At 34.3% G+C, this 25,391-nt stretch overlaps 1 protein-coding gene across 2 annotated transcripts; it reads left to right on the forward strand.

Moving 5' to 3' along the window:
* Window positions 1-24,914, forward strand: Rgs21 (regulator of G protein signaling 21). Of its 2 annotated transcripts, none has more exons than XM_057770662.1 (4): window positions 1-11; window positions 4,165-4,241; window positions 7,874-8,040; window positions 24,711-24,914. In XM_057770662.1, the coding sequence occupies exons 1-4, from the start codon at window positions 1-3 to the stop codon at window positions 24,912-24,914; spliced, it is 459 nt and encodes a 152-aa protein (XP_057626645.1). The 2 variants fall into 2 exon arrangements, with proteins under 2 accessions (XP_057626645.1, XP_057626646.1); XM_057770663.1 differs by having other exon boundaries at window positions 4,180-4,241.
* Window positions 24,915-25,391: the final 477 nt, after the last annotated feature.

A 25,391-nucleotide genomic window follows, 5' to 3' on the forward strand; every position in this document is an offset into this window, starting at 1 on the left:
ATGCCAGTGAAGTGAGTTGCTGTTTAAAGCTCTTTTTATCTCAGAAGATGTTTAAATGCAACACCTGAGTCTTCAGGAGTCTGTATAACTTGTTACTTTCATTTATGATAGAAATGTTACTTGTTGCCTTTCATCCTAACATTTTTCCTTTCTTTATTGATTCTCTCTTATTCTTTCTTTCTAAAATATGCCAACAATGTCTGACTTATTTTGACTCTAAATTCTTTTTTCTAGATAATGAATATTAAAGTAGTTAGAGCACTTATCTCTCTTTTTTCAGGTTTTTCGAAACAGTGAGGTAGAAATACAACATACATGGTCTTTGTAAAAGTTATTCATTATCTCAGTACTTATTAGGAAACTTTCGCATGGATATTAAGTGCTTGGTAAGGAAGCAGCTGTCACTTCCTCAGGCACATGAACTCCTTGCTTGAATTTTCCATTCTCCAGCACACTGCTAATTGAGTGTGAACAGCTAAGTTGTTGGATACCACATTTTATAATGCAATACAACTGGTTCTAGCTGGCACAATTAGCAAGATAACTGGTAGCTTTCACGCAGTTCCCATCTGGTCTGGCTCTTCTCTGGACATATAATATGAGTACTGCCGGCCTTGATGGCACTTGCTTAATGAAGAAAACAGACAGGAAATCAGCCAAAACCCCATGAAATGCTAAGTGCAATTTTGGCTCCAGATACACAGTGAATTTTCTGGCAAATCATATACACATGGAAAGTTACTCTGATTGTGCACCAAATTTTATAAAGTTCTCTCTCTCTCTCTCTCTCTCTCTCTCTCTCACACACACACACACACACACACATACACACGAGACAAACACACAAATATATACACATACACAGAAAAGAGTAACATATAACCTTCATTATTGTTATAATCAAAACATCCACAAACTAGTAATGAGGGACCAGCTCATTGTTCATTTATTTCAAATAACATACAAGCAAAAATGAAATCAATGAAGCCTGTAGAGTTTTAAATTAGTTACCCTTTTCTTATTCTCTAATTTTTATTTAATGGATTTTACCAATATTTCTATAGCTATATATTATAAAACATACAATTATATTTCTCATGCACATCTAACTTAAGAAATTTTCTATATTTATTTTATAATTTACAAGTTTTAAGAATGCATTGCATAGACTTTCTAATGAGAAATCGATTATGACAATTTGGATATTTTTTAAGATCTTGGAGAAGTGTGTGACCTTCTACTGCAGGAAAACCATTTTCTTACTGCATGTGTTCCAAAATCAGCACATAAGCATGTGGGGAAGAAGTTTTAGAAGAGTTAGGGTCCTCAATAAACGTCTGTGTAAATATTAATTCTGTCCACTATTTGTGTGTTACTGCTGAGGTCAGTAGCGTTTATAACACCCTTTAGTCATTGGTAGGGGGAATTCAGCACACTGTTATTGTCAAGGTTAACTGATGGAAGGTATGTAACATGTTTCTTGCAATGCAGAGTAATGTATAAACATTCAAAGCACACTTGCACATTCTAGTGTTCTTATACACACCAGCATTCAGTTTGTCAGTACCAAAACTTGTCCTCCCAAAGAATACAAATACAAAAGAAACCCAAATTTAAATTTTTAATGGTAGAAAAGATTATTCCTTAAAATCGATACATCATAAATAATTTCTGAAAATAAAGCCCTCTGCCACTTCCAGCCCTTTCAGAAAAATAAATATTCAAACCTGAATCTTCTAGGTGAGAACAGGTCAGTAACGTGAGCATCCGCAGCAACTTCGCAAGGCATGCGGTACCACTTCTGAGAACAGAAAGCAACTTACCTCTTAGGAGAAAAAAAAAACAACAACATTTCTTGATCTGAATTTATAGTAGAACACTCTAGCAACTCTAACTGTAGTGTGTCAAACATTTTGTGTATATCTACAGAATACAGAGTACTTAAGTTCTTTGTAATTCCAAACATCATTCTTCCTATTGTCCTTGATCCACACTAATTCCAGATTCTTTTTCCTTTCTGTTTTTCCTGTTTTTGAACAATAATGCAAATAACAGGAAAGGCTACTGCTTACCTGAACATCTCCATGTTCAGACTCATTTGCTTCCAAAAGGGTCTTCAAGGAACATTACTTTTGCCTTTAGCTTAATCAAATTCTGACTTAACCTAAAGTCTGTGTTTCCTTTGCTCTCATTTCCCTCAGGGGTGACAGTGAGGTCCTGACATTCTGTGGTTCTCCAGGCATACCGTCACACTCTGACTCTGCTTCCTATGCCCATGGCACTGTATGATGTCCAGACTGAACAATTCGTCTCCACTTTTTAACAAGTGCTTTCATTGTGTTCTCCCTGCATTCTGAAAGCCACATCTCCTTTTTATCAGGGGTCATATGCCAGTCATTATCTGGATTTGATCATAAATTTATAGGCCTAGCCACACTCCTCAGGGTGCTAGAAATAACAACCTTTACCTGATATTAAAGAACTTGAATATGAACAGAGAAGTAAACTTCTCTAATGGAAGGGATTCACATTTCTCTGTGTTTTATCTGATGACCACTTCTCATTCAGAAAAATGTTCTTTTAAGTCCCAGCTCCTCTCTGCCCTATGTATTAACATATACTTCACAGCTACTGGATTTTGGATCATTTAAATATTGCATCAGCCATCACATTTCAGTCTACAAATGACTGCTTTTGTGCAAGTACATTTTAAATGACCTTTATGATAATTTTAGAATTCCAACAAAACTTAGTATGAGAGTCATGTGATACAACATAATCTTAGTGAAAACAGGTTGTAAATGCTCAAAAGCACTTCAGTGTGAAATTAAATCTAGGATTAAGACTAATACTTAATTTATGAAAACTGAAAATTAAACAATGCAAATCTTTTTAAATGTCCTTTCAATTAGACACCACTATTGCAAAAGTCTCCTAGACAAACTGTGCCCTTGTTAGCAAGTTAAAGAAAACATTGAGGATTGGGGCACATAACTTCAAATGGAAATTTGAGATAGAAAATATCAGTAATAGAAGAAAGTATAATGAATACTCAGTAGCCTCTCTTTCTCAATCCTCTTATTATTATATGAAAATACAACTAATATAAAAACAATGGGGAAACAGTCAGTCCTTGAAAAGGCACATAAAGCTGCAGTTAATTACAAAGGACCAGAGAAGAATAAGCACTTCAGAAACCCATGGTTAATATTATCATCCTGATATGCAGTAAATACATCTTTTTATTATTTATAAGAATGGTTAGATGTGAGACTGTCTCTATTTTATTGTCAATTGCTTTAATTTAAGATTTAAATTAGCTCATCCTTGCCCAGTTATACATCACAACTGTATAATCAAACTCTTTAGCCCGAGTACCTTCCTGTGGATAGGGGCTGGTATTATCAGAATATTTATCTGTTAAGAGAAATATACATGATATTTGTATCTCACAAAGATTATATCCTCAAGTTTATTTATTATTTTATGTAAATTCCCCCAAAAGCATACCTTCTTCAGAAAACTTCAGTCCATAAATATTTTACTGCTTCAAAAATAAACAAATAGCACTGTCATGACAGATTTATATAAATTTATATACATTTATATAAATCAGTCCATAACTAGTCTACCAGCCTAAGGAGAGTATAATCTGGTTCAGAATAAGAGAAATACAGCAAAATACTAAAATCAAACATCTTCCATATCATCGCAATAGAAATCTTTAAAGCCTTTCTTTGCTTTCTAAATATTCAGAACTCTTAAACAGGTACATTTGTATGATATGAAAACATAAAAATTTTCATTCACTTATTTTTATTATAATAAGGAGAATTTTTCAGGACAAAGTAGCACATAATTAAGAATAATCAGAAAAATTTATAATTGCTTCACTGAACCAATATGTCTCTGGTGCCATTAACTTCACTGTTTACAAATATTAACACTGTTGACTAGATTAATAAATAATTTCCTGATGTCAATTTATGTTCCACATTATGTTGCTATGACTTTACACACTGGAAAAAATATGATACTATTTCTGTTGATATTTTCCTGTCTCGTCACTGGCTCACTTTAATGATGGAAATCATAAATTATCTTCAGTTTAATTTTTCTATAAGTTATCAAAGAAAAAGATCACAATGCTATTGTCAAGGGTAGATGTTGTTTCTACAGGTCTCCAACTACGGAAACAATGGCATGGTCTGAAAACATGGACTCACTCTTAGCTAACCAAGGTAAGATTCAAGCAATAGTACATTTTAAAGATGATAACTAAACATAATCCATTAAACCTTGAAAATTACAAAGATTTCATGAAGTGTAATGTTGATCAGTGTTTGTAGCCTAAAAATTTAAGTGCCCAGAATCTAAACAGATTTAGTTTAAACAAATTAATTTTGTCAAAAGTTCAGTTATAAGAACAAGGAAAATTTAATTATAAATGCTAATCAAGCAAAAAGCCTATCATTTGATGTATTTGATCACTGTTTACCATTGGTACAAAGTGAAAGAAAGATGAGAAATATCTACAACAGGAAATGTAAATTAATCACTTCTTTTCAAGCTCGTGAGCTAAAGTAAAAAGTCATTAGTGGATTTTAACTAAATGGTCTTCATTTTTAGTAACTAAAAAAACTTTTCATTTTTTACTAATGAAAATTTGTTTATATCTAAGAGCAGGGTTCAGTATGGCAATTGTGACCAAGCATATAAAATATTTCAATATTGACATGAAATTTTGTACACAACATAGCCATAAGGTTTTCCACAATTTCTGTTTGTTTTATAAACAATCTGCTCACAGAACGTCTAGGCAATCCAGAGAGGAAAAGGTGGGACCATAAAGACAAAGATACAATATATTTATAGTATCCATTTTATTCACCAAATGACATTTCTGTTTGAAACTAATAAGGTATTGAAAAGGCTTCAAATAATAAAGCCAGCACATTCTGCAATGTTGTTCATTCATACTTAAAGTCAGATTAAACTAAATACGTTAAGATATTATGAATATATTATCTTTATTGACTAAATCCTACAGTTCAAGGACAACTAAAGACATCCATTAACACGATTTTGTGGGAGGCCTCACTCTCTCTGCCTCTCTTAGGAGTGCATGTTGGGTTGGGTAGAGAGAAGGTGAGGGGGTGGGAGGAAGGGAAGGAGAAGGAACTGGATTGGTATGTAAAATAACATTGTTTTAATAATTAAAAAAAGAGAGAAAAAAGGGGGAAATATGCTGTGGATGTAAAACAGATTTTTCTAGATTAGAATGGGCAGATTCATGTGTTCTTCAGTGTTTCACCAAAGGAACTAGCCAAGTTGCCTAAGTGTCTCTTAGAGTCTCTCTGTTTGTTGTCGTGTGGGAACAGCAGTGGAAATAAATTGTAGACAACTGTGGTACAGAGCAGAGCTGAGAAGGGTCCTAGATGGAGACAGCTGCTCTCATAAGCACACTTTCTAGGCATTTATTTAATACTCACATAAAAGACCAAAGCCATAGATTCATCTAAATAGCAATTTGATGTGACTTTTATCAAACAAGATAGTGGTGTACCTTATCTGTAAGCCTTAAACACCTAATAGACTAGCAAACTACTTAAACATATTTTGTCAGCTTCACTTCTATGCAAACTTAACTTTCCTGGGAGCTTTCTATTCCTACTGTCTTCCGACTGCATTTTACATTCTCTGTGACTTCTAAATCAATGAAGTTATTTCATCCGACACACTGTCCTCATGAGTAGATTTTATTGCATGCAGTGTGTTAGTCCAAACTCATCTGGAATGTTTTCATATTAAAATGTGTCTAAAACAGAATAGCAAGTCAGTGAAATACTGAATACAAGACAAAGTTTACTGACCCAAAAATAAATAGTTCATTTTGCACCTTAGATGCAAACTAAGGTGTGGAAGGAATGCGTGGTTCAGAGTAGGCCTTTGTACAAACTGAAGAGCAGCAGAAAACAAGATTATTTCTTGATTTCTAACATAAAACTCTCTAGGTTACCTTCACATATTCCTCAAGGAGAAAAGCTTCATATACCCTCATGACACACATAAAATAGCATCAAACAAAAGTCAAAGTATTCTTTCTTTATTGAAGAATACATTATCTTATATGTTTGGATTTCAAAAGTCCATCACAGTTCAGTTTTTCAGAGAAAATTTTACTTTTTACTACAAATTTTAACTCTAAACTTATGACAGAGAAGCTTAGTACACCATTAATTTAATTTTTTATTCATTAGTGACAACCATACTCTCTGACCTTTATTTGAGAAATTTTAATTAGTATCTTGTAATTTTCACAATGAGTTTCTACTTTTATATTACTTCATATAAGGAAAACATCATGCCACTTTAATTCAGTGTTTTGGAGACTTGAGATTTGGTTGTAGGAAACTGCTTTATTTTATTGTTGAATTTCACTTTTTCTTCCCACCTGCAGCAACCTATAAAATTTTGACAGCCCCATTCCTTTTATAATTTCTTTTATTTTCCAGTCAACCTTTCAATCCCCTGTATTTCCATAAGCTTACTTCTTCTGGATGAGGAGACATAAGGGGTAACTCTCAGCCTGCTGTAAGGAAACAAGTGCTCTGAGTGTCTGCAGAGGGACCCTTGTGGCAGATGGAGGAGAAAACCACCAGTGTTTTGGAAGGCAAATTATTGAGTGACTAAAGCCCTTAGGTTCCTTGTGAGACATAAAGTCTCACAAGCATATCTGCCCAGCTGCAAACTGCAAAACTGAATATCATGACCTGAAGAAACCAGAACAGGCTAGTCAAAGGAGAAGATCTGAACATAATCTTTCTAACACAGCACATAGCTGGAGGCATACTCTCAACCATACTTAGCTCAAAACATTGAGCAAGAACCACCTTTTCCATCAACTGTGAATATTTCACACACACACAAATTCTACAAGGCACATTTTGATGGGGGCTACAGCAAAGCAGAAATCTAAGTAGCAATTTAGGAACTTAAATATCTATTAAAGCAATGAATTATGGCATATATTTAAATGGATGTATAATAATAGGGGGATAAGACATTTAAAGATGTAATTGGCGTTATTGATTTTTTCTATCAATATATATAATTAGTCAAGTCAAAGGAAAGGAGTCTACAGATAAGTGGACCCCTATGCAGCACCTGCAGCAAAACTTCCAGAGAGACGCATGCTCACTAGAAAATCTGACTGTGAGGCCGAATATGAGACAATCCACATTACGCACATTGCTTATAGCAGTATTGGGCAAATCCCCTTTATTTGACTTTCAGAACTAAAATTGCCTATAAAAAAATAAGATGAGCATAAGCATTCACCCCCAAATACCTTGCCAGTTACTTTCTTGGCTTAAAGGTTATATTTGTCCAATATAGTCAGCACAAACTACTTAAGGTCAGCCTTGCCTATTCTACTCAGAGCCCGAACAAACTGTTTTGTTTTCTCCCTCGGCTTCAAATTGTGTCTCAAAAACTTATAGAAAAGAAATATGCTCCTGCCATGGTTATTATAACATAATTAACTTGACCTAAGCAATTCAGTAGTCTGTGGGGTTTCCTGTCCAATACTCATAAAGAGATTCTTTGAAACATAAGTCAGATGTAGAAATATAAAATATAGATTTTCTTGTTAATTAAGTTAATTTTTAAAGTATAAATGAAAATATTTCAGACCTATGAATACTTCCCAAAACTAAGTGTTCTTGTATGGAATAGACAATATGTAAATACTACTTGATGACTAAATATTTGCCACTTAACATTCAATAAATGCTCATTTGATGCAATGAAACTTATATGGGGAATTTTAGTATCTTACAGATAATACAAAGCTTTCTTAAATATTTTGTAGCTGGTTTGGATGCTTTTAGAACATTTCTAAAATCGGAATTTAGTGAAGAGAATGTTGAGTTCTGGCTTGCTTGTGAAGACTTCAAGAAAACAGAATGTAGAGAAAAGATTGCTTCCAAAGCCAAGATGATTTACTCTGAATTCATTGTAGCTGATGCACCAAAAGAGGTGAGTAAAATGTTTGAAAAGAGCGAAGTTGCTGCCCAGGCAGGCTATTCACAGTTAGAAACGGAGCTCTCTCTAAAGAGGAAGCTGACCATTTCACTTCCCAGAGAGAAAATGTCAGTAGGCCCCAATATAAAAATATATTAAACACTAGCATATTTTTGAAAATAATATATGTAGAAGAAAAGCATCTAGCTAGTGGATTTAAGCAGTTTTCATTTATGATGTCTCAGAAGTCTGCCCTATAGAATGCAATAATATCCTGTGTTCAAAATGGGGTGTAGTTTGCCTTCCTGTGAAAATGAGCCGGAAGTATCTATGAAGTGGCAAGTTCCCACCTGTGCAACTTAAAGATCAAGAAAATACAAAGGGTCTTGAGGCAAAATCAAGAATTATTCTGATACTATCTCTTGAAACTGTGTGTTTTTAATTTTTATTGTGTTCACATGTGTGTTTGTACTCACTTGCACGCACACAGTTCTATGTTTGTGTAAAGGCCTGGCATTGGCTTCCAGGTATGTTACTATCTAATCATTCACCTTAATTTTTAATTTATATTTTGTTTTTGAGATTACAGTATAATTACTTTTCCCCTTCCCTTTTTGTTGTGGGATATATGATCACACTGTGAACCCTGAGTTTGCTTTTGCATTAGTTAAATAAAATCAGCCTTTAGTCAGGAGGCAGAGCCAGCAACCAGTTGACAGAAAGAAATCAGAGAGAGTCAGAGGGAGTTCGGAAAATGAATAGCAAGACTCACAGAAAGCAGGAGCAGTGCGGGGGGTGGGGGATTGCTTTGAATGTGGTAGTCCTTTTTGGTTTGGTAGAGCAGAAGGATGCTCTCCTTTTGAAATGCTGGTGAAGTGGGAAGGTCAGCTGGTTGCTCCACAACCTCTCTAAGCTAGCAGGTTTTGACCCCAGCCTATGACTCTCGATTCTCTGATAAATAGAACGATAAAGACTTAGTTAAAAACTACATTTGGTGGTAGTGGCAGGAGGCAGATGGGACAGAAAAGTCCTTTGGGCACTGTCTGAGAAGGCGCAGGTAACTGCAGAGTCACAGTTACTGACTGATTCAGGTGAAGCCTATATGCCAACAGAAGAGAGCCTTTCTTTCCCCAAAACCCTCCCATATACCCCTCTGTGCTCTCCCTCAAATTCGTGGCTTCTTTTACTATACATTCCAAAGTGGTTGTGAAGAGTCCAAGATGCCCCAATGTTGTGTAAAGAAACATAGGCAACCAAGGAATCGGAAAAAGAGAGAGTTTTCCCTAGGGAAGAGCATACCAAGTGACTATCCACCTTTATTTTTTAAGGCAGGATCTCTCACTGAAACTGGAGCTCACTGTTTTAGCTAGACTAGCTGGCTAACTAACCCAGAGGATCCATGTGGCTCCACCCCTTCAGTTTTAGGATTATAGATATGCCCAGCTTTTAATTGGGGCTTGGAAACTCAAAGTCAGATCCTCTTGCTGAGACCAGAATGTTTTCACTAAGCCCTTTGATGGTATTTCTAGTATAGAAAGTTTCATTTGTGCATCAGTACAAAGAAAGACTGGGCACTACATAGTCTGGTATTAACTGTAACTAATATTTAAACAACTTACATTTTAAAAATCAATAAAGTTGCCTTAAAATATGTAACATGAAGCAAAAAAATCAATGCATAAGTTGTGGGCAAAACAGGAAGTTGCAAAAAGTTGTAATAGCACAAATTAGCTCATAGGATCAGTGCTCTTCCCTACAGAGGTAAGATATTGATATCTGTAGCACTAATAGTTAGTTACTGTAGCTTCTGGTCCATCATTAGGATTTGTGCAGAGAAAAAAGTGGTGGTCATTATAGGCAGAGAATAAGTTACATGGAATGCAACTATGTGGATAAAATAGAGGGCTCAAAGTTATAGGAAGTTCCACTTTTAGATGGACATTAATTACGGCAGTTGTTACTAGGTTGGTATAATGCTAACAGACACAAGAACCACTGCAGTGTGGTTTGGAATTCACAGGGGGTAGAGAAGAGCTTTAACTCCTGTGGATATATTTCACCATTCATTTCTAAGTCACCACCTAAAAATCAATAAATAATCCTGGAAAATTGAAAATGTAGTATATGTGATTTGTCAAGTTGATTAATGTGTCATTTCCTAAGAGGTTTTGAAGCAACCTTAAAAATATATATTTTACTACAATCCTCATTTGAAAGCCAGTGTTTTTCCTCCCTTACAAATCTAATTAGCAGTGACTACTTTAAGACAGCATTAGTAAACACTATTCATTAAAAAGAGCTAATTAAAAGGTAGTCTTAAAGCTGTAGCTAAGGGACTGAAGAGATGGTTCAGTGGCTAAGATCATTCAGTTGCCCTTGCTGAGGACCCGGGTTCAAATTCCAGCACTCACAAGTTAGATCACGAATATAACTTCTGTTCCAGGAAATCAGATGGCCTCTTCTAGCAAGTAAGGGTTCAAGGCACACACGTGGTACATAATCATATGTATGGGGAAAACATTCATGCATATAAAACAAAATAAAAATTGAAAGTATAAAACAGTATGGCTGAACTCAGTTATAACTAACAATTTAGACCAAAAAAGCTACGTTTATTTTCCTAATCTTTCCTTCCAAATAAATATCATCAAAAATAATTTCACTAAATAATTCAATTACTGTTTTAGAATAATAGAAGTTTTAAAGTTTTTAACATTTTATACACCCAATTAATTTAAATAAAATTATAGTTTTCTTCCAAGTAATGGTTAGATTGTTTCCAAATGGTTCCAAAATATGTACTTAGACATGACAAAATTTATTGAAATCTAAGTGTGTGTGTATGTGTGTGTATCTATACATATATAGCCACTCTCTTTCCTACTATTTATCATGCACTGTTTCCAGTGCAAATGTCTCAAGGCATTTGAATGATTTGCCAACAAGTTGCTAAGTACAAGTACTTATTGCCTTTCAATTATGTACAAAAGGTAATACATATGCTAGTCAGTTTATTTATTGAACTGAATTTTTAAGATTCTGTACACATAATAAAATTCTTAAGATAGGAGAAGATATTGACAAAACTCTACAAATATAAAGGAGATCATATGATAATAAATACACTTAGAGTTAACTATTGTCATTGTGGAGAGAGAGACTATGACCACATGGAAAGGTACATGATAGATTTGTAGAGTGAATCACTGACTAAAGAGATAGGTCATGAAAAATCAATCATATTTTATGAAAAGATAGAGCAAAGGTAGAATATCTCATATTGAAAACATGCTAGGTTAACATTGTGATATAAAACATCAAGGTATATTCAAAATTGCAAGTATTTTGACATTGTTAATATAAGAAGGGAATGGAGAATAGGTTTGAGATCTTTATCTTCATCGTTGGAGATGAAAATGTAATAAGAAAGAATCTAGATTTACCTAGTAAGCAAACTTGGCAAAACTATGTGACCATTTTTATAAGTAGATTAGAAGATGTAGTAATTTTTATAAGCAGAAAGTTAATTTCAGAGGAGTTCATAGGAGACTATGTTCCTTTATTCTGTATTCAGCTGAAGCTGGTAACTGACTCTAATAAAGAAGGAAACTATAGCCAGTTTCCTTGGTAGGAAGTCCTACACTGAAAAATGGTGTCAGAGTCGTGTTGTCTAGATGTCTACTTAGTTCTCTTTCCTTTCAAACACGTGTCTTTATTTCTTCAGCTGTAGAATTGCTACAGACTTTATTAATTATAGTTAATTGCATCTAGATTATAATAAGCTTATTTACTGACTCTCGTCTGCAAACTGAGATCACATGGCTGTCAGAATACCATCCTTACAAGCAGACTAACCACAAAAACTGGACTTTCAGGTTTCTGTGAGAAATGTAATGATTCCAGCTGCACTTCATGCCCTCTCTTTTATAGTGGCACCTTCCTTCTGTTTCTCCCCTTAAACATGGGAAGTTATGGCACAAAATCTATGGTTTGCATAAATCTCAATTTGTACTCAAGTCCTGTGCATCTGTTTTATTGTGGAGCTATTTCCCTTTTGGGATTCCTGGTGCACATCTAAAACAGGAAAATAACATATGTACATAAAGCATATGAAAATGGAGATAAATTAGATAGTATGATTACAACTCATATCATGTAGAAAAGGTTTTACAATATTTTAATCATACTTTTCTATAAACATTCCCCAAGGAGGACTAGTAAATCTTAAAGTATTAAAAGCAATCACTTGTAGCTATCTGTGAAGATGTGAAACCAGGCTTTTAAAGATTTAATAAAGTAAATATGATAATACATTGCACAAAATATGTTAACAAAACATCAGCTTCCACTTAAAGGAGAAACTCGTTGAAGGGCCATAATGGGCGAAGGGGAAAATATTTCATAAAGAAAACTGCAGGCATGTCCCACCTATTTCTAGTAGGGGACTAGACTTTTAGAATTCTATTAGACAACGTGTTTTCCAAGTTTAAGTACTTGAGAGTAGCAAAGAAGTTGTAATTCTCTGTATTGCACTTATTCAAATTTTATTTTATGCCATTAATTTCATACATTTAGAGATTTTAAAATCAAATATAAATTAGTTTTGTGAAAATTTATACTAAAATAAAATAAAATACTATCTTTACTTCTAACCAACAGTTTTCACATATTTGAAATATTTATAAGTTTTATTTTTATAAATGTAATTTATAAGAACTTAACAAAGATACTGGGAGACTGGGGAGATGATTCAGCAATAAGAGTCCTTGCTGCTCTTGCAGAGGACCTGAGTTTTGTTCCCAGCACCTACAATGTCAAGGTCACAGCACCCTCTGTTACTCCAGTTGTAGGTAATTCCACCTCTTCTTATCGCCACACACTTGATGTGGTTCCCATACACATATGCAGATAAAACACTCCTATACATAAAATAGAGCAAATAAATCTTCAAAACTAAGAGCAATGTCAAGTCTGATACAATTCATTCACATTCTGTGAGATTATAAAGCTGAGCAGGAAAGCCACAACATAATGTATATGAATTATATAAATTCAGTGGCGGGGGGAGAGGGAAGAAGCCTGCTGTCAGGGTGCATAATGAGCACACACAAGGCCCTAAGTTCAATTGTTAGCAACTGCACTAATTGAACTAATTAAAACAAATATATCCAAGTTTACTTTCATTTTATCACCAAAAGGGGGAATGAGTTCTCTCCTTATTTTTATATTTCCTTTTTTTTAAATTATGAAGGCAATTTCAAATATGACTACTGTCTTTATATTTCTACCTCCTTCTTTTCTTCTCTTCAACTCCTCCCACACTCCCACTCCCTCTGAAATTCATAGGCTGTTCTTTAAACATTACCTGTTCTACCTGTCTACACAGCCTACTGAGCACATTTAGTATTGCTCATGTGCACGTGTATTTAAGGCTGACCACTTGGGTTTGGATGATCTCATGAGGCTCCTCCCTGAAGAAAAGCGAGGCATTCTCAACAGCCCTTGATTACCTGTAGTTCTTCATCTGCATGTGGGGCCTTGTGAAATTTCCCCCATCTGTTTTGGAATGTCAACAAGTGTTGTCATTAGGTGCAATTTCCATGTTGTGTAGAAAAGACACTGTTTTACAGCAGGTATCCTGTCCTTAGCTCTTACTGTTTGCTCCCTTGTCCCAGTGTTCCCCGAGCGTTGGGTGCAGGCCTTGCATTGTAGATGCATGAGGTAGGAATGAACATACCACAGTTACTTATTCTCTGCATTTTTACTACTCATGCATCTCATATATTACAAAAAGTCTCTCTAATGAAAATTATGAGCTACATTTACCTGTGGGTATAAGAAAAAGTAAACAGAATAAGGTATTTAATTTTAATTTTTCCCAGTTTTATTAAAAATGAAACTTATATAATTAGAAAACTGGCTTAAAGACCAAAAGTAAGTGTCAAACCTGTGAAATTGTATTTTATGTGGTCAGGACAGACATATTCTGACACAGGGCATTCAAGTATTTATTTCAAAAAAAAAAGTTGGTTTGAAACTGGAGTGAGGAAATACATATGCGGCTTATTGATAGAGAGCTTCCTATGAGAAAGGTGTGCAGCGGTATTTCTCCCTGTTACTGTAGCAACACTTGGTATCCTCCATCCTATTTTCATTTTCATATTCCATTATTGAGTCATTCTCCAATGTGCTGAAGTCACTTTGAGAATCATTTTTATTTACCAGTAACTGATAACTAACAGTTCACTCCCAACTATAGTTATCTAAAATATATTGATTTTGTTCATATCTTAGTTGCCTTTTATTTCATTTATTTCCTAACAGTTGTGTGTATATTGCATGCTACACACTATGTTGTTTCGTCAAAGAAAAGAAACAATATTGGTTCCTCAGTAGATGAGTTACCCATCTCACTGGGAAGACTCAAGATTTAAAAGATTACAGTAGGTTTCACAAGCATTGTGATAGCAACGTGTAAAGTAAAATGAAACTATGTAATGGGAAACTCTGAGTCTAGGAGATCAGAAAGTGTATATCAGAAAAATTAAGTAGTAAACCTTGACCAGAATTTGAGAAGAGGCGGAAATGAGTAAAAACAAAAGGTGAAAAAGAAAGATCAGATGAATGAGAAAGACGAGACTCAAAGGAAGGACCATCCAAACCTAAAGCAATTTACCTAAGCTGCTTGAGGCTGTGTGGCAGAGTGTAAAAGAGACCACCCTACCTTCCAGATCAACTTTAGTTCTGAACTATCACTTAATCTATATTCAATAAAAAGAATCTCTTTAAAGAATAAGAGAAGTGGAAGAGGTGATAGCTGATGACAGACAGACAGATGATAGAAACAGAAATAGAGAATATTGACTAAAGAAACTGAAATAGTTGCCAAGTGCTTTTACCTGGACGGTCTTGTTCCAAAAGTACATTCATTTACTGCCTTAGAGAAATGTCACTAGCATCCAAGGTGCAGGAGAAAAATCACTCAAAATTTAAAGGTATTTAAAAAAATAATGATGATAATGAGTCTCTGAGCTACCAGGATCAGTGAGGAAAGGTATCTTTAGCCTATGCTTCTAAGTTTCCAATTCTTTCTCTAAATCTGTTACTCCGTGTTCAGTATTTATGATATAGACTGGGAACCTTGATGTTTATCCTAAAGGCAGAAGAAAGTATATTCACACAAAATCTATTTTCTCTCTTTTGAAATATTTCATTTATTCTTATATTTTCTCTAATTTGTATGACATATTAGACTATGAAGTTCAGATTCAAATATGGCATTTAAATGCAAGGGGTGACATTGCTGTTTCTTCTAATTGTAAATTTTTTGAAAGGTTTGATTTCAGATTATCTTTTTAAATTTTTATTTATTTACTTCACATCCCGATTGCAACTTCCTCTCTGTCCTCTCCTCCCATCACCTCTCCCCATCTCTCCTCCACCCCCACCCTCAATTCACTCCTCCTCTGTTTCTGTTCAGAAAGCGGCAGGTCTCGCATGGGCTCAGCAAAGCATGGCATATCAAGTTGTCCTAAGACCGAGCACCTCCCCTTGTGTTTAGACTGGGGAAAACGATGTCCTAAGAAAAATAGACTCCCAAAAGTCAGTCAAAGCACTAAGGACAGCCCCTGATCCCATTGTTAAAAGTTTCACAAATAGACCAAGCTACGCAACTGTCACATGTAAGTAGAAAGCTTAGATGGGTCCCATGCAGGCTCCCTGGTTGTTGGTTCAGACTCTGAGTTCCTATGAGTCAAGATCGTTGTTTCTGTGGGTTTTCTTGTAATGTCCTTGACCACTCTGGCTCATACAGCCATTCCTTCTTCTCTTCAGCAGGATTCCCCAAGGTTGTTTTGTTGTGTGTCCCTGTATCTGTTTCCATCAGTTACCGGATGAAGACTCTAATGACAATTACGGTAGCCACCAATCTGATCACATGAGTGGCCAGTTCAGGCTATGAATCCACAATTGCTAAGAGTCTTAGCTGTGGTTATTCTTGTAGATTCGCGGGAGTTTCCCTTGCATCCCATATTTACCTGACCCGGAAAAGTCCCCACCCCACCTTTCTAGTCAGTGCTTTCAAAACTCTCCCCCTCCTCCCACCCTCCAACCTTATCTCTGGAGTTCCCAAGCTCCCCCACCTCCAATCCACCCAGGAAATCTCTTCTATTTCCCCTTCTCAGGGAAATCCATGAGCATGAATTTAAAATTGAAAACACAAATCCCGTGTGTTCTTTATGTTTCCCTGTATTCTTGTGTCTTTTAACCCGGGTCAAGCAAGTTGATGTTGGTGATAAAGCTATAAATCCAACTCTCTCCCAGCTGCACTAACAACAGCAGAACAGCCCCAGGACCTATGTTTAGAAACCCGAGTGCATCATGATTTTATGTGTTGACTCCTGTTCTCACAGACGTTGAAGAGGCATCTGGTTCTTATTCAATCTTTGCTTTGACTACTTGTCTAATTAATCAAGGTGCTTTTTAATTCTATCCCCTTCCTTTCTCTTGCCCGATTCAAGGTGTTAGCATTGCCTCCCGACTTGTGTCATCTATTTCTGTCACCAAAGTCCCTGATAACACACAGATACAGTTCTAAGCAGGCACAGATTGCACGCAGATCCTGCAAAAGGCTTTGTTTCCTTTAATCACAGCCCTTGAGAATGAATTTCAGGGTACTCATTTGCCTGTAATGATGCCAAAAATGAAGTAATACGAGAAGTGTTGGTGGTGATTAAATAGAATTAAGAAACCAAAAACATGAATACAGGCGGCTTTAATTTAAATAGTAATTTTTAAGCGCTGCCATGAATGAGGCCTAAGACAGTACCTGCTCTGGCTTTGTAAGGCGTTTTACTTATGCATGCATACATGCTTTGCTTAATGACGGTCTCTTGCTGCACTCTACATCCTAAATGAGGAACAGCCACATCATTTGAATGTGGGAGCAGAACTGGAAACTTTTCATTCAAATTATGTAAAAAATATATAAATCACAGTTTAGAACCGAGAAAGAGAGCCAACAGGTACACGTTAAAATACATTCTTCCTGAAAAAATAATTTGTTGAAACATGAAAGAATTTAAAACTGCTGGTATAGAAAACAAAAGATAATTTGTCTTGTATAACTTCCAGCTAACTAATGCTCAGGACCATTAAAATTTTATGGATCTTATTATAAAAATGTTTAAAACAACTATAACAAACATCACCCTGAAGGCCATCATCTCAATGCAATGAATAGCCCATGTCAACTGCACCAAGATCTTTTCAAAATCCAGAAAGCTATCAAAACCTCAAAATGACTGTGATAATTTTCAACTGTTCCTTCATAAGAATCACAATCTTGTGTACTGTTCTCTGAGATTGGTAGTATAGTATAATATATATATATACATATACATAGATATATATATATGAGTAATAGAAGATAAAATTTTGAAATATAAGCAAAATAAAATAGTATTTCTGAAAGCAACTGAAACCAAAGAGATTATGGCAAAAATAAATACTCACTTATATTGTCATATAATTATCTTGATATAAATAATATTTATATAGCTAATACATATAATTTAATATATACATATAAAATTGAAAACTGAGTGCTATTTCTCATTCAAAGCTTTCATCTAATGGATGTCTTTCAAATCTCAGTTAAAGGAAACTCTGGTTTGTGACTGTTTTGACTAGATCATTGCAAACAACTCCTCATTCTTCATTCTTCACTCTTTCTCTCACAGTTCATATCTAAACAACATTCCTATCATTCTTTAGAATATGTCCCAAACCAGCCATTCTTAAGTGCGCTTTCAGTTATAATGATTGGGCAATACATTCTTTTTGCCCTAACACTAAATGTGTTTGGGAAATACATGATATGTCCTTGCAGTGTTACTCCCTAATCCACATCTACTGCCCACCTGTCCAATGAAGTTTCTAGATCGTCTTTCTCATATTCATACCTTGCTATTGAGGCCATTCAGAGTCCATGACTATTTTAACATGTGTTCACAGTGCTTAAATTCTCCTCATTGCTCTAGTATAAATAAAAGAGTGGTAGAATGTTGTGGGGTCTACCGTCTGCTTAACTCACCCTGTTCTTGCCTTTCTCCTTTTGTAACCCAACAGGTTTCTTTCAGTGAGTCCTCCCACAAGCATGCCCCAGATTTCATATTTCCTACTCAGATAGATAGATACTCCAAAGGTCATTTTCAAGTCTCATTTTTTTTGGGAGAGAACTGCTTCTAGAAAGTACATTTTTTTCTTTTGCATTGTTTTCTCAAAAATTGTCCTCAAAATTGACTTTTTGTCATGATTTTCTTCATATCCTCAAATTCTAGCACAGATCTATACAAATGTTTAATAAATACCCTAAAGGAGTTAAACTCAGGGAGTGATATATAAAATGGCTAGTTTTAAAATATATGATACATTTTCCCAAACAATGAGGAACATAAATGCAATCATTTTACAGTCGTATTGGGTTAACATAAAAAAAATCCACATGAACAATTAGCACATCAGTAGTAACATTTCCCTTGCAATGGTTTTCATGTTTTAAATTATCTTTATATATTCTTGCAAGTTATTTTTTAATTGAATCCATTTTTCAAAATTTCTGTCATTGTAAAAAAACAGAGTTGCTAAATAAAAAAAACTATGAAGAAAAGAGGACAGAATACATGAAATGAGTATTCATTCTGTTGTTATTTTTGAGAGATGTAGAAAATGGACAATTTAGAAAATAAAATAGAAGAGATAGAAAAAATAGACAGATTCATTTCACCCTCTAAACTGCTGAATGCCTTTGTTGTACAAAAATTTCCATTCTCAGATAACTAAATTAAACTCTTAACAGTAACTAAAGCTTGAATAGCCAAATCTTTTTAAGCATAAACCTAATTTCTTAAAACTTCTACAACCAAAATTGCACAAAATAACAAGAAAATAACAGAAACACCTCTTCTGTGACACTGTGGCACAGAAGACACAGCTGGTTGCTTCACATACACATCACAGAAAAATAATGGCATTCCATAATATTCATGTAAGAAACAGTATTTTGGTAAAAATTGATATAGTAATACATTACACAAAGTTGAGAGGGAAAGATTTTATACAAAATATCAAAGAGAAGGAACAAGGTTATTTATTAAAACCTAAACTGTAGGCATAAGAACGAAAATGTAAAAATTACTGTGAAGCTCCAGGATCAAAGGCACAATTTACACAGACAGAGAAACAAGCACACACAAACACACACACACACACACACACTAATGATTGGAGAAGAAAGGTGTCAGAGATGACTCCTGTGTGTCAAGCTTGAACATGTTGAAGAAAAATAATGACATATATATGTAAATATATGAGTGTGATGCTTTTGTCACTGACATTAAGCTGAATTTCCAAGACACAGCTTCATAAAGCTGCTGATTATCTCCCAGGAACAAAGATATGCTCATCACTGAGTATCAATAACTGAGGTTGGCAGTTTCTTGGCAGGAAAGCAAGCAAGTCAGAAATGAATACAATTTGGTAATAATAGTAATTAGTATTAATGAATTTAAATGGAATTCTTTTTAAATTTTAGAACGATTTTGAATAAATATACAACTTTTTTTTTCACTTGTAATATTGTATTGATTGGGTCTTTAGCCATGTGCAGAATGCAGAAAGGGTAAATATCTAACAGATTCTCTGGTATAGAAAACCTTTTGCTAGGTCATAATTTTTTAATCTGCTCTTAATCCCACAAGAAAAATGTTGTAATATGAGAGGTATTGAGAGAGTTACAAAATAGTCTTTATTATGAGAATACAAAGAAAATGGAATTTAAAGGGAAAACACAGACTAACTGAACACTGTATCCTGCTGTTCTGCCCAGGGGAGGTATGAATAAGGGGGCTTCTGATCCAGCCTCCCCATAGAGCAAGCATGCTTCTTCTCCTCTTATCTGTGCATATGTAGTACCTCAGACCATGTCCCAGGGGTTCCCCAAAAGCTATTGATTGAATGAATTCCCACAACAACTCCCCCATTTGTCTAAACCTAATTAGGTTCTAAACCTAATACAAAACTATATACAATAAGCACAAATATCAAGTATTGTTCAAGAGAAAGAAAAGGTAAAAACATACATAAAAATAGATCTACAACCAATATGAACAGCATCAAGCAAGAAACACATGCTAAATGTCAAATCTATAAGAAATTAGTAAATAACAGAGATTATTTCAATAGCTGTCCTATCCTGAAAAGTCTAAATCTTATACCTAAAATGTCTTAGCTAAGTTATGAGAAGAAAATATCTATGACTATCTACTTTTCAACCCTGTTAAACACCTTAGAAGGAAAATAAAATTACATAAGTAAGCAGGAAGTACAAGCAAGTGACTTCCAAAAGGTGCAAGAAATGACAGAAACAGCTGGCCACCTGGATAGTCTCCCAAAGTCTCATTTGCAATGTTGGGGTAACCAATTTTGGTTAAGGCATAGAGTATCTGATAGATCATTTTTGAAAAACAAGAAAATTTGAAAGACTGTCCTGCCATGTCTTTGCAAGGTTCAGCAGTCACTTTTGCTTGTATCCTGCTTGTCCAGTTTGGACAGCATGCATATTGTCAGTTGTTGAGGCAAGGGCAGTTCTTTGCCCAAAAAGCCAGTTTTGACAAGAAGAAAACAAACTACATGTGGAGTGTTTTTGGTGTTCTACATTCTCTTGGGAGCAGAATGGTTCTGCCAGGAGAAATCATGTCTCATGACAACAGAATTATTAATTATTCAAATGCCACATTCTATAGGTTTTTGAAGTGTCTGAGAATTACCTACCTATGCAAAGTATGTCCCTGTGCATTTGAGAACCTGACTAACATAACTAAAAGTATGACAAACCTGGGTGACTATTAACTTTCAATTCTTAAATAAAGTGTATAGTTTTTACTAAGCTTAATATATGAATGTGAACAATCTTTAAGCAGATTGCAGCATGAGGACAATGACCTTGAAAATACAAAAATATCTTGATCACAGGTAGAAATGTAAAGGGCAGTATAGAAACATACATGAATACAATATGGCAAAATAACTTTATATTTGTGTACAACATATTGTAAATAGAAATAAAAATATACACAATAGAATAAATATAATTTGAGTGTGTATTAATATATAAGTTCTCTTAGACAGGAATACAAAAATAACTTTGTGTATGTATCAATATACAAAAATCTATACCAATGCAAATTGTCTATAACTAATAGTTCACAAGTAGATACACTAATCTACCTATTGTCTCATCCCATCCATTTCCTCTTTTTTCTATTTTAAAAGAGATTCCTGATTTTAAACTTTATTATTCTACCCCCAACCCTATACAACTTATAACAAACACCTAACAGATGAGAATTATCCATAATCCTGGGAAGATAAAATCTATTGGGAGAGGGGGCATTGTTTTCCAGAATTACTTTTAACTGTCATGGGTGTGACAGTATCTTTATGGGATCTGGTAAAAACTAAAATGATGGTTAAGTCTCAAGAATATTGTCTGCAACAATTGTAGACGCTCTCTGAGTAGTTGGTAGGACTTTGCTTTTTCTTTCTTTCTTTTTCTTTTTTTGAAGTTTTTATTTGAAGTTTGGACCAGAAAATAGTAAAAAGTGTAAAGGTGTGCCATCTCAGCTAGCCACGTTGGAATTATCTTGAGCCGTTTGTAACCCAAAACCAATCTTTGAATGCTATTTAACAACTCAATGACATCACATGAATTAGCCAAAATTGTTGTGGTGGTGACCTATCTTCTTTCTGGAGACTTCAAAGAGTACTTTAGGAAAATTTATTGTTTACTGTTGAAAATTTAAACATTATCCATATCAAAACAAGAAGTTTGAATTTTAAGATAGACCTTTATCCAAAGGTACCAAATAGTCAAAAATAAATATGAGGAGAAACCGAATTTTGGGAAGATAACAAAATTTTGACAACAATATTCCTTAGATTTTTCATTTTCTTTTGTCCCATATTAGGTGACTCTTCTGACATGAGACAGAAAGAAACTGTAAATTTTTCTTTTAACAACTCCATGGATTTAGAGAAGGAGAGAGCCAAACTCAAACTCCAAAGCCAACTTTGATATTTTAGTTGAATCAGGACTGCAACTTTTATAAGAAGTAAAGAGATTTGGATGTTTAAGTAGTGATATTTTAGCCTGCAGAGACTACTGGTACCATTGTTCAGATTTTTTTTTCCTTTTGCAATTTTTTTTTGGTATAGCTTTCCTTTTTTTTTTTTACTTGAATTTGTCTGAAAAACAAAAATTCTTGTGGAAGACTTATATGAGAAGAGTGATTTTTGTTAAGCAGGATAATATGGAAATCATGTTCAGAAGTTACAAAACACTAAGAATATGCTGAGAATTTTCTAGTTCTGTTGGTATATTAAGTGTACATAAAACAGGAAGCATATCTCAGTACTAGAGCTGTTGCCTACAGAGTGACATAGAACAAAAGAAATGGGTAATTCAGGGCTGCACCACAAAGGTCATGAATGCATAAATCATACATGACTAAGATCACCAAGAAGATAATGAAGATAGTGGACAATACATGACTATATAGTAGGCACCAGTTAAAGTTATTGTCAGTCAGACCTCTTCTGGAGAATGTCTAATATCATAGGCTACGTTGCTCCACATATCGTCAGCTGATTGTAAATCACTAATGATGTAACCAAAGAATTTCTGTATATCTGTGTGAAGAAACAAATTGAAACTTATCTCTATAATGCAAGATTTTTTTGAGAAACACTTTAGCATGAATGCTTGCAAAATGAGACAAATTCCTGATAGTAATCACTGTTCATTCATTCTACTAGAAAGGCTAAATTCCTTATCTCAGTGCATGAGAGCTACTAGACCTGACCTGGGCCTTCTTCAAATCTCACTCTACTCAGAACTCAAGTTTCTTCTATTGCATATTACACCCCAGTCAACAAGGCAGGTAGCTCTTTATAACTTAAATTCTTTCCTGCATCGGGACTTTTCATTGTTTGTCAGAAATCTTTCTCCAAATTCTTAAATATGATTTTTTTTAGTCTTTAGTTTTAACTATGATGAGTTTTATTTCATCAGATGTCTTTCCCCAAAATAGAGTCAGTATTTGGCACATAATAGACACCCCAAGTCATTGGGGAAATCAATCAATAGATCTCCCTCTTCTTACAATATCAGACTATCAATGGACTAGGCATCAATGTTAGAGTACAGATTTGAAAATGATCATGTGCTCTTGTAATGAAGAAGGGGCAACTGATTCCAGGTTTGGAGGTGTTTAATGAAGTTTTAACATTTTACCTGGATCTTTGAGGGAGGACCAAAGAAACTGATCAAAAGAACAAAATTATAGATGGATCTAACTTCAGTGAGTATCTGAAATCCTAATCAAAGGATTAAGTCTAATCATGCTTCTTTGATGACTCTTTTCATATTACTTGTTTTTATTGTTTTTCTCTAAAATAATAATATTTATTAAAATATTTTATAATATTTATTCATTAATAAATAAAGCTCCCTAAGGGAAGAGCCCTTACTATTCTCTATTCTCTTTTTTGCCTGGAAAGTTTAAAGTACAGATTTGATTTTCTTATTTACAAGGCAAGTAAGAAGCTGAATTGGATTTAATTGCAGCTCTACCTATCACTTAGCCTCACTTCAATGTTGCATAAGTGAAACTGATGAGTTTTCCTTTACCAAATCTCCAAATTGTACCACTTTATCAGCACTCACATTTTCTCCTGAGATGGTCTCATTCTGCCCCATAAATGTCTATTGATTTCTTATTATGTGGTGGGTATTCAGCTAAGTACTAGAAATGATGATAAATGAGATACAACACCTGCCTTTGGGGAGCTTGTACTATTAAGATTCAAATAGATTGTATACATCATGAATATTTTTAGTTTAATTCAGATGCCTGAGATAAAATGCTTGCTGCTCAAATATCCTGCAATATGGATAGAGAAGCTGGTTTGCACTTCAGCAGGTTTTCTGGTGAATGGTGTATTCCAACGTAATAGAACTCTATTAGGTCCTTCTGGAGACTCAACATTTGTTTTGGTTTCTTGGTGTGTTGTTGTTTGTTTTTTATTGTGAGTGTGTATTTTTGTATATAATTGAATGTTTTGATCTGCCGGAGGTATAATGGCAGTGGAGAAAGTTATAAATTGTTTTATTTTGTCAAATAGAAAGAAACAAACTAGAAAAGCAATGCTATGGGAACCCAGAAGGTTTGCTAAGTATATGGAGAATGGTAAAAAGCAATAGAGGATATGATAGCTATTCCTAGGTAATGTACACATTTGGAATTCAAATTTTAGAAATGTTAGAAAAATAAACTGGTACAAAATAAAAGATATTTCAAACTGCGATGTTTCTTGTTTGTATTTTTGTTTTGCCTTTTTTAAAGTCAGCTTCAGCTGTGTCTTGTCACTGCCATCCATTTCAAGGTACGTTAAAAATTAAAACAAAGATTGTGTTTGTTGTGTCAAAAATAAATGCAAGAACATGCTATTTTCAATTAAATTAACTTTGTATTGGAAAAAATCAACAATACATGTACCTAGTATCCTGATAAGCCATGCACATTTTAAATAATCTCATGTAATGCCATCCAACCTTGTTTCTACAGATTAATATTGACTTCAGTACCAGAGACCTCATCTCAAGGAATATTGCTGAACCAACTCCAAAATGCTTTGATGAGGCTCAGAAATTAATTTATAGTCTCATGGCCAAGGATTCATTTCCTCGTTTTCTAAAGTCAGAAATTTATAAGAAGCTGGTAAATAGCCAACAGGTTGGAAATCATAAAAGATGGCTGCCTTTCCTGTGAAGGAGGTAAATGAAATAGTATACTGAAAGGTTACAACATTTAAAATATACAAACAATATAGAACATCTTAGGTTTTAGAAAATGTTCTTACTTCATCAGAATTCATATCGAAGTCGTGCATTACAAATTTAGTCATTTTATCAGGTACTTAGAAATCTACTGGAAAAATACAGAGTGAGTTCATGAAGATAAATATACTTTTCAACCCTAAGTGAATAATTTTATACATTATATTTTCACGAAAAAAATATACATATCTTCATGTCACAGAGTTGAAGACTGCTTAACATCATATATAACATTTTAAATAGCATTTGCATTATTCAAAATCCTCACTTCTGTAAAAAGAAAAATTCTGAACCTAAACATAATTTTACATTTGCTGGATTCAACCATTCCTTGTGAACTATACTTGATAACGTGATGATTATCTGAACTACTGTGACTTTCAAGTTAAAAAGAAAACTTAATGGGTGT

The sequence above is a fragment of the Chionomys nivalis genome, chromosome 5 (genome assembly GCF_950005125.1).
Source record: "Chionomys nivalis chromosome 5, mChiNiv1.1, whole genome shotgun sequence".
NCBI lineage: Eukaryota > Metazoa > Chordata > Mammalia > Rodentia > Cricetidae > Chionomys > Chionomys nivalis.

Bases quoted from the DNA above. Each gene is read 5' to 3' on its own strand.
- Rgs21 (XM_057770662.1), top strand. The intron at 4,242-7,873 runs GTAAGATTCAAG...AATATTTTGTAG, and splicing joins CTCACTCTTAGCTAACCAAG to CTGGTTTGGATGCTTTTAGA. The intron at 8,041-24,710 runs GTGAGTAAAATG...TTGTTTCTACAG, and splicing joins TAGCTGATGCACCAAAAGAG to ATTAATATTGACTTCAGTAC.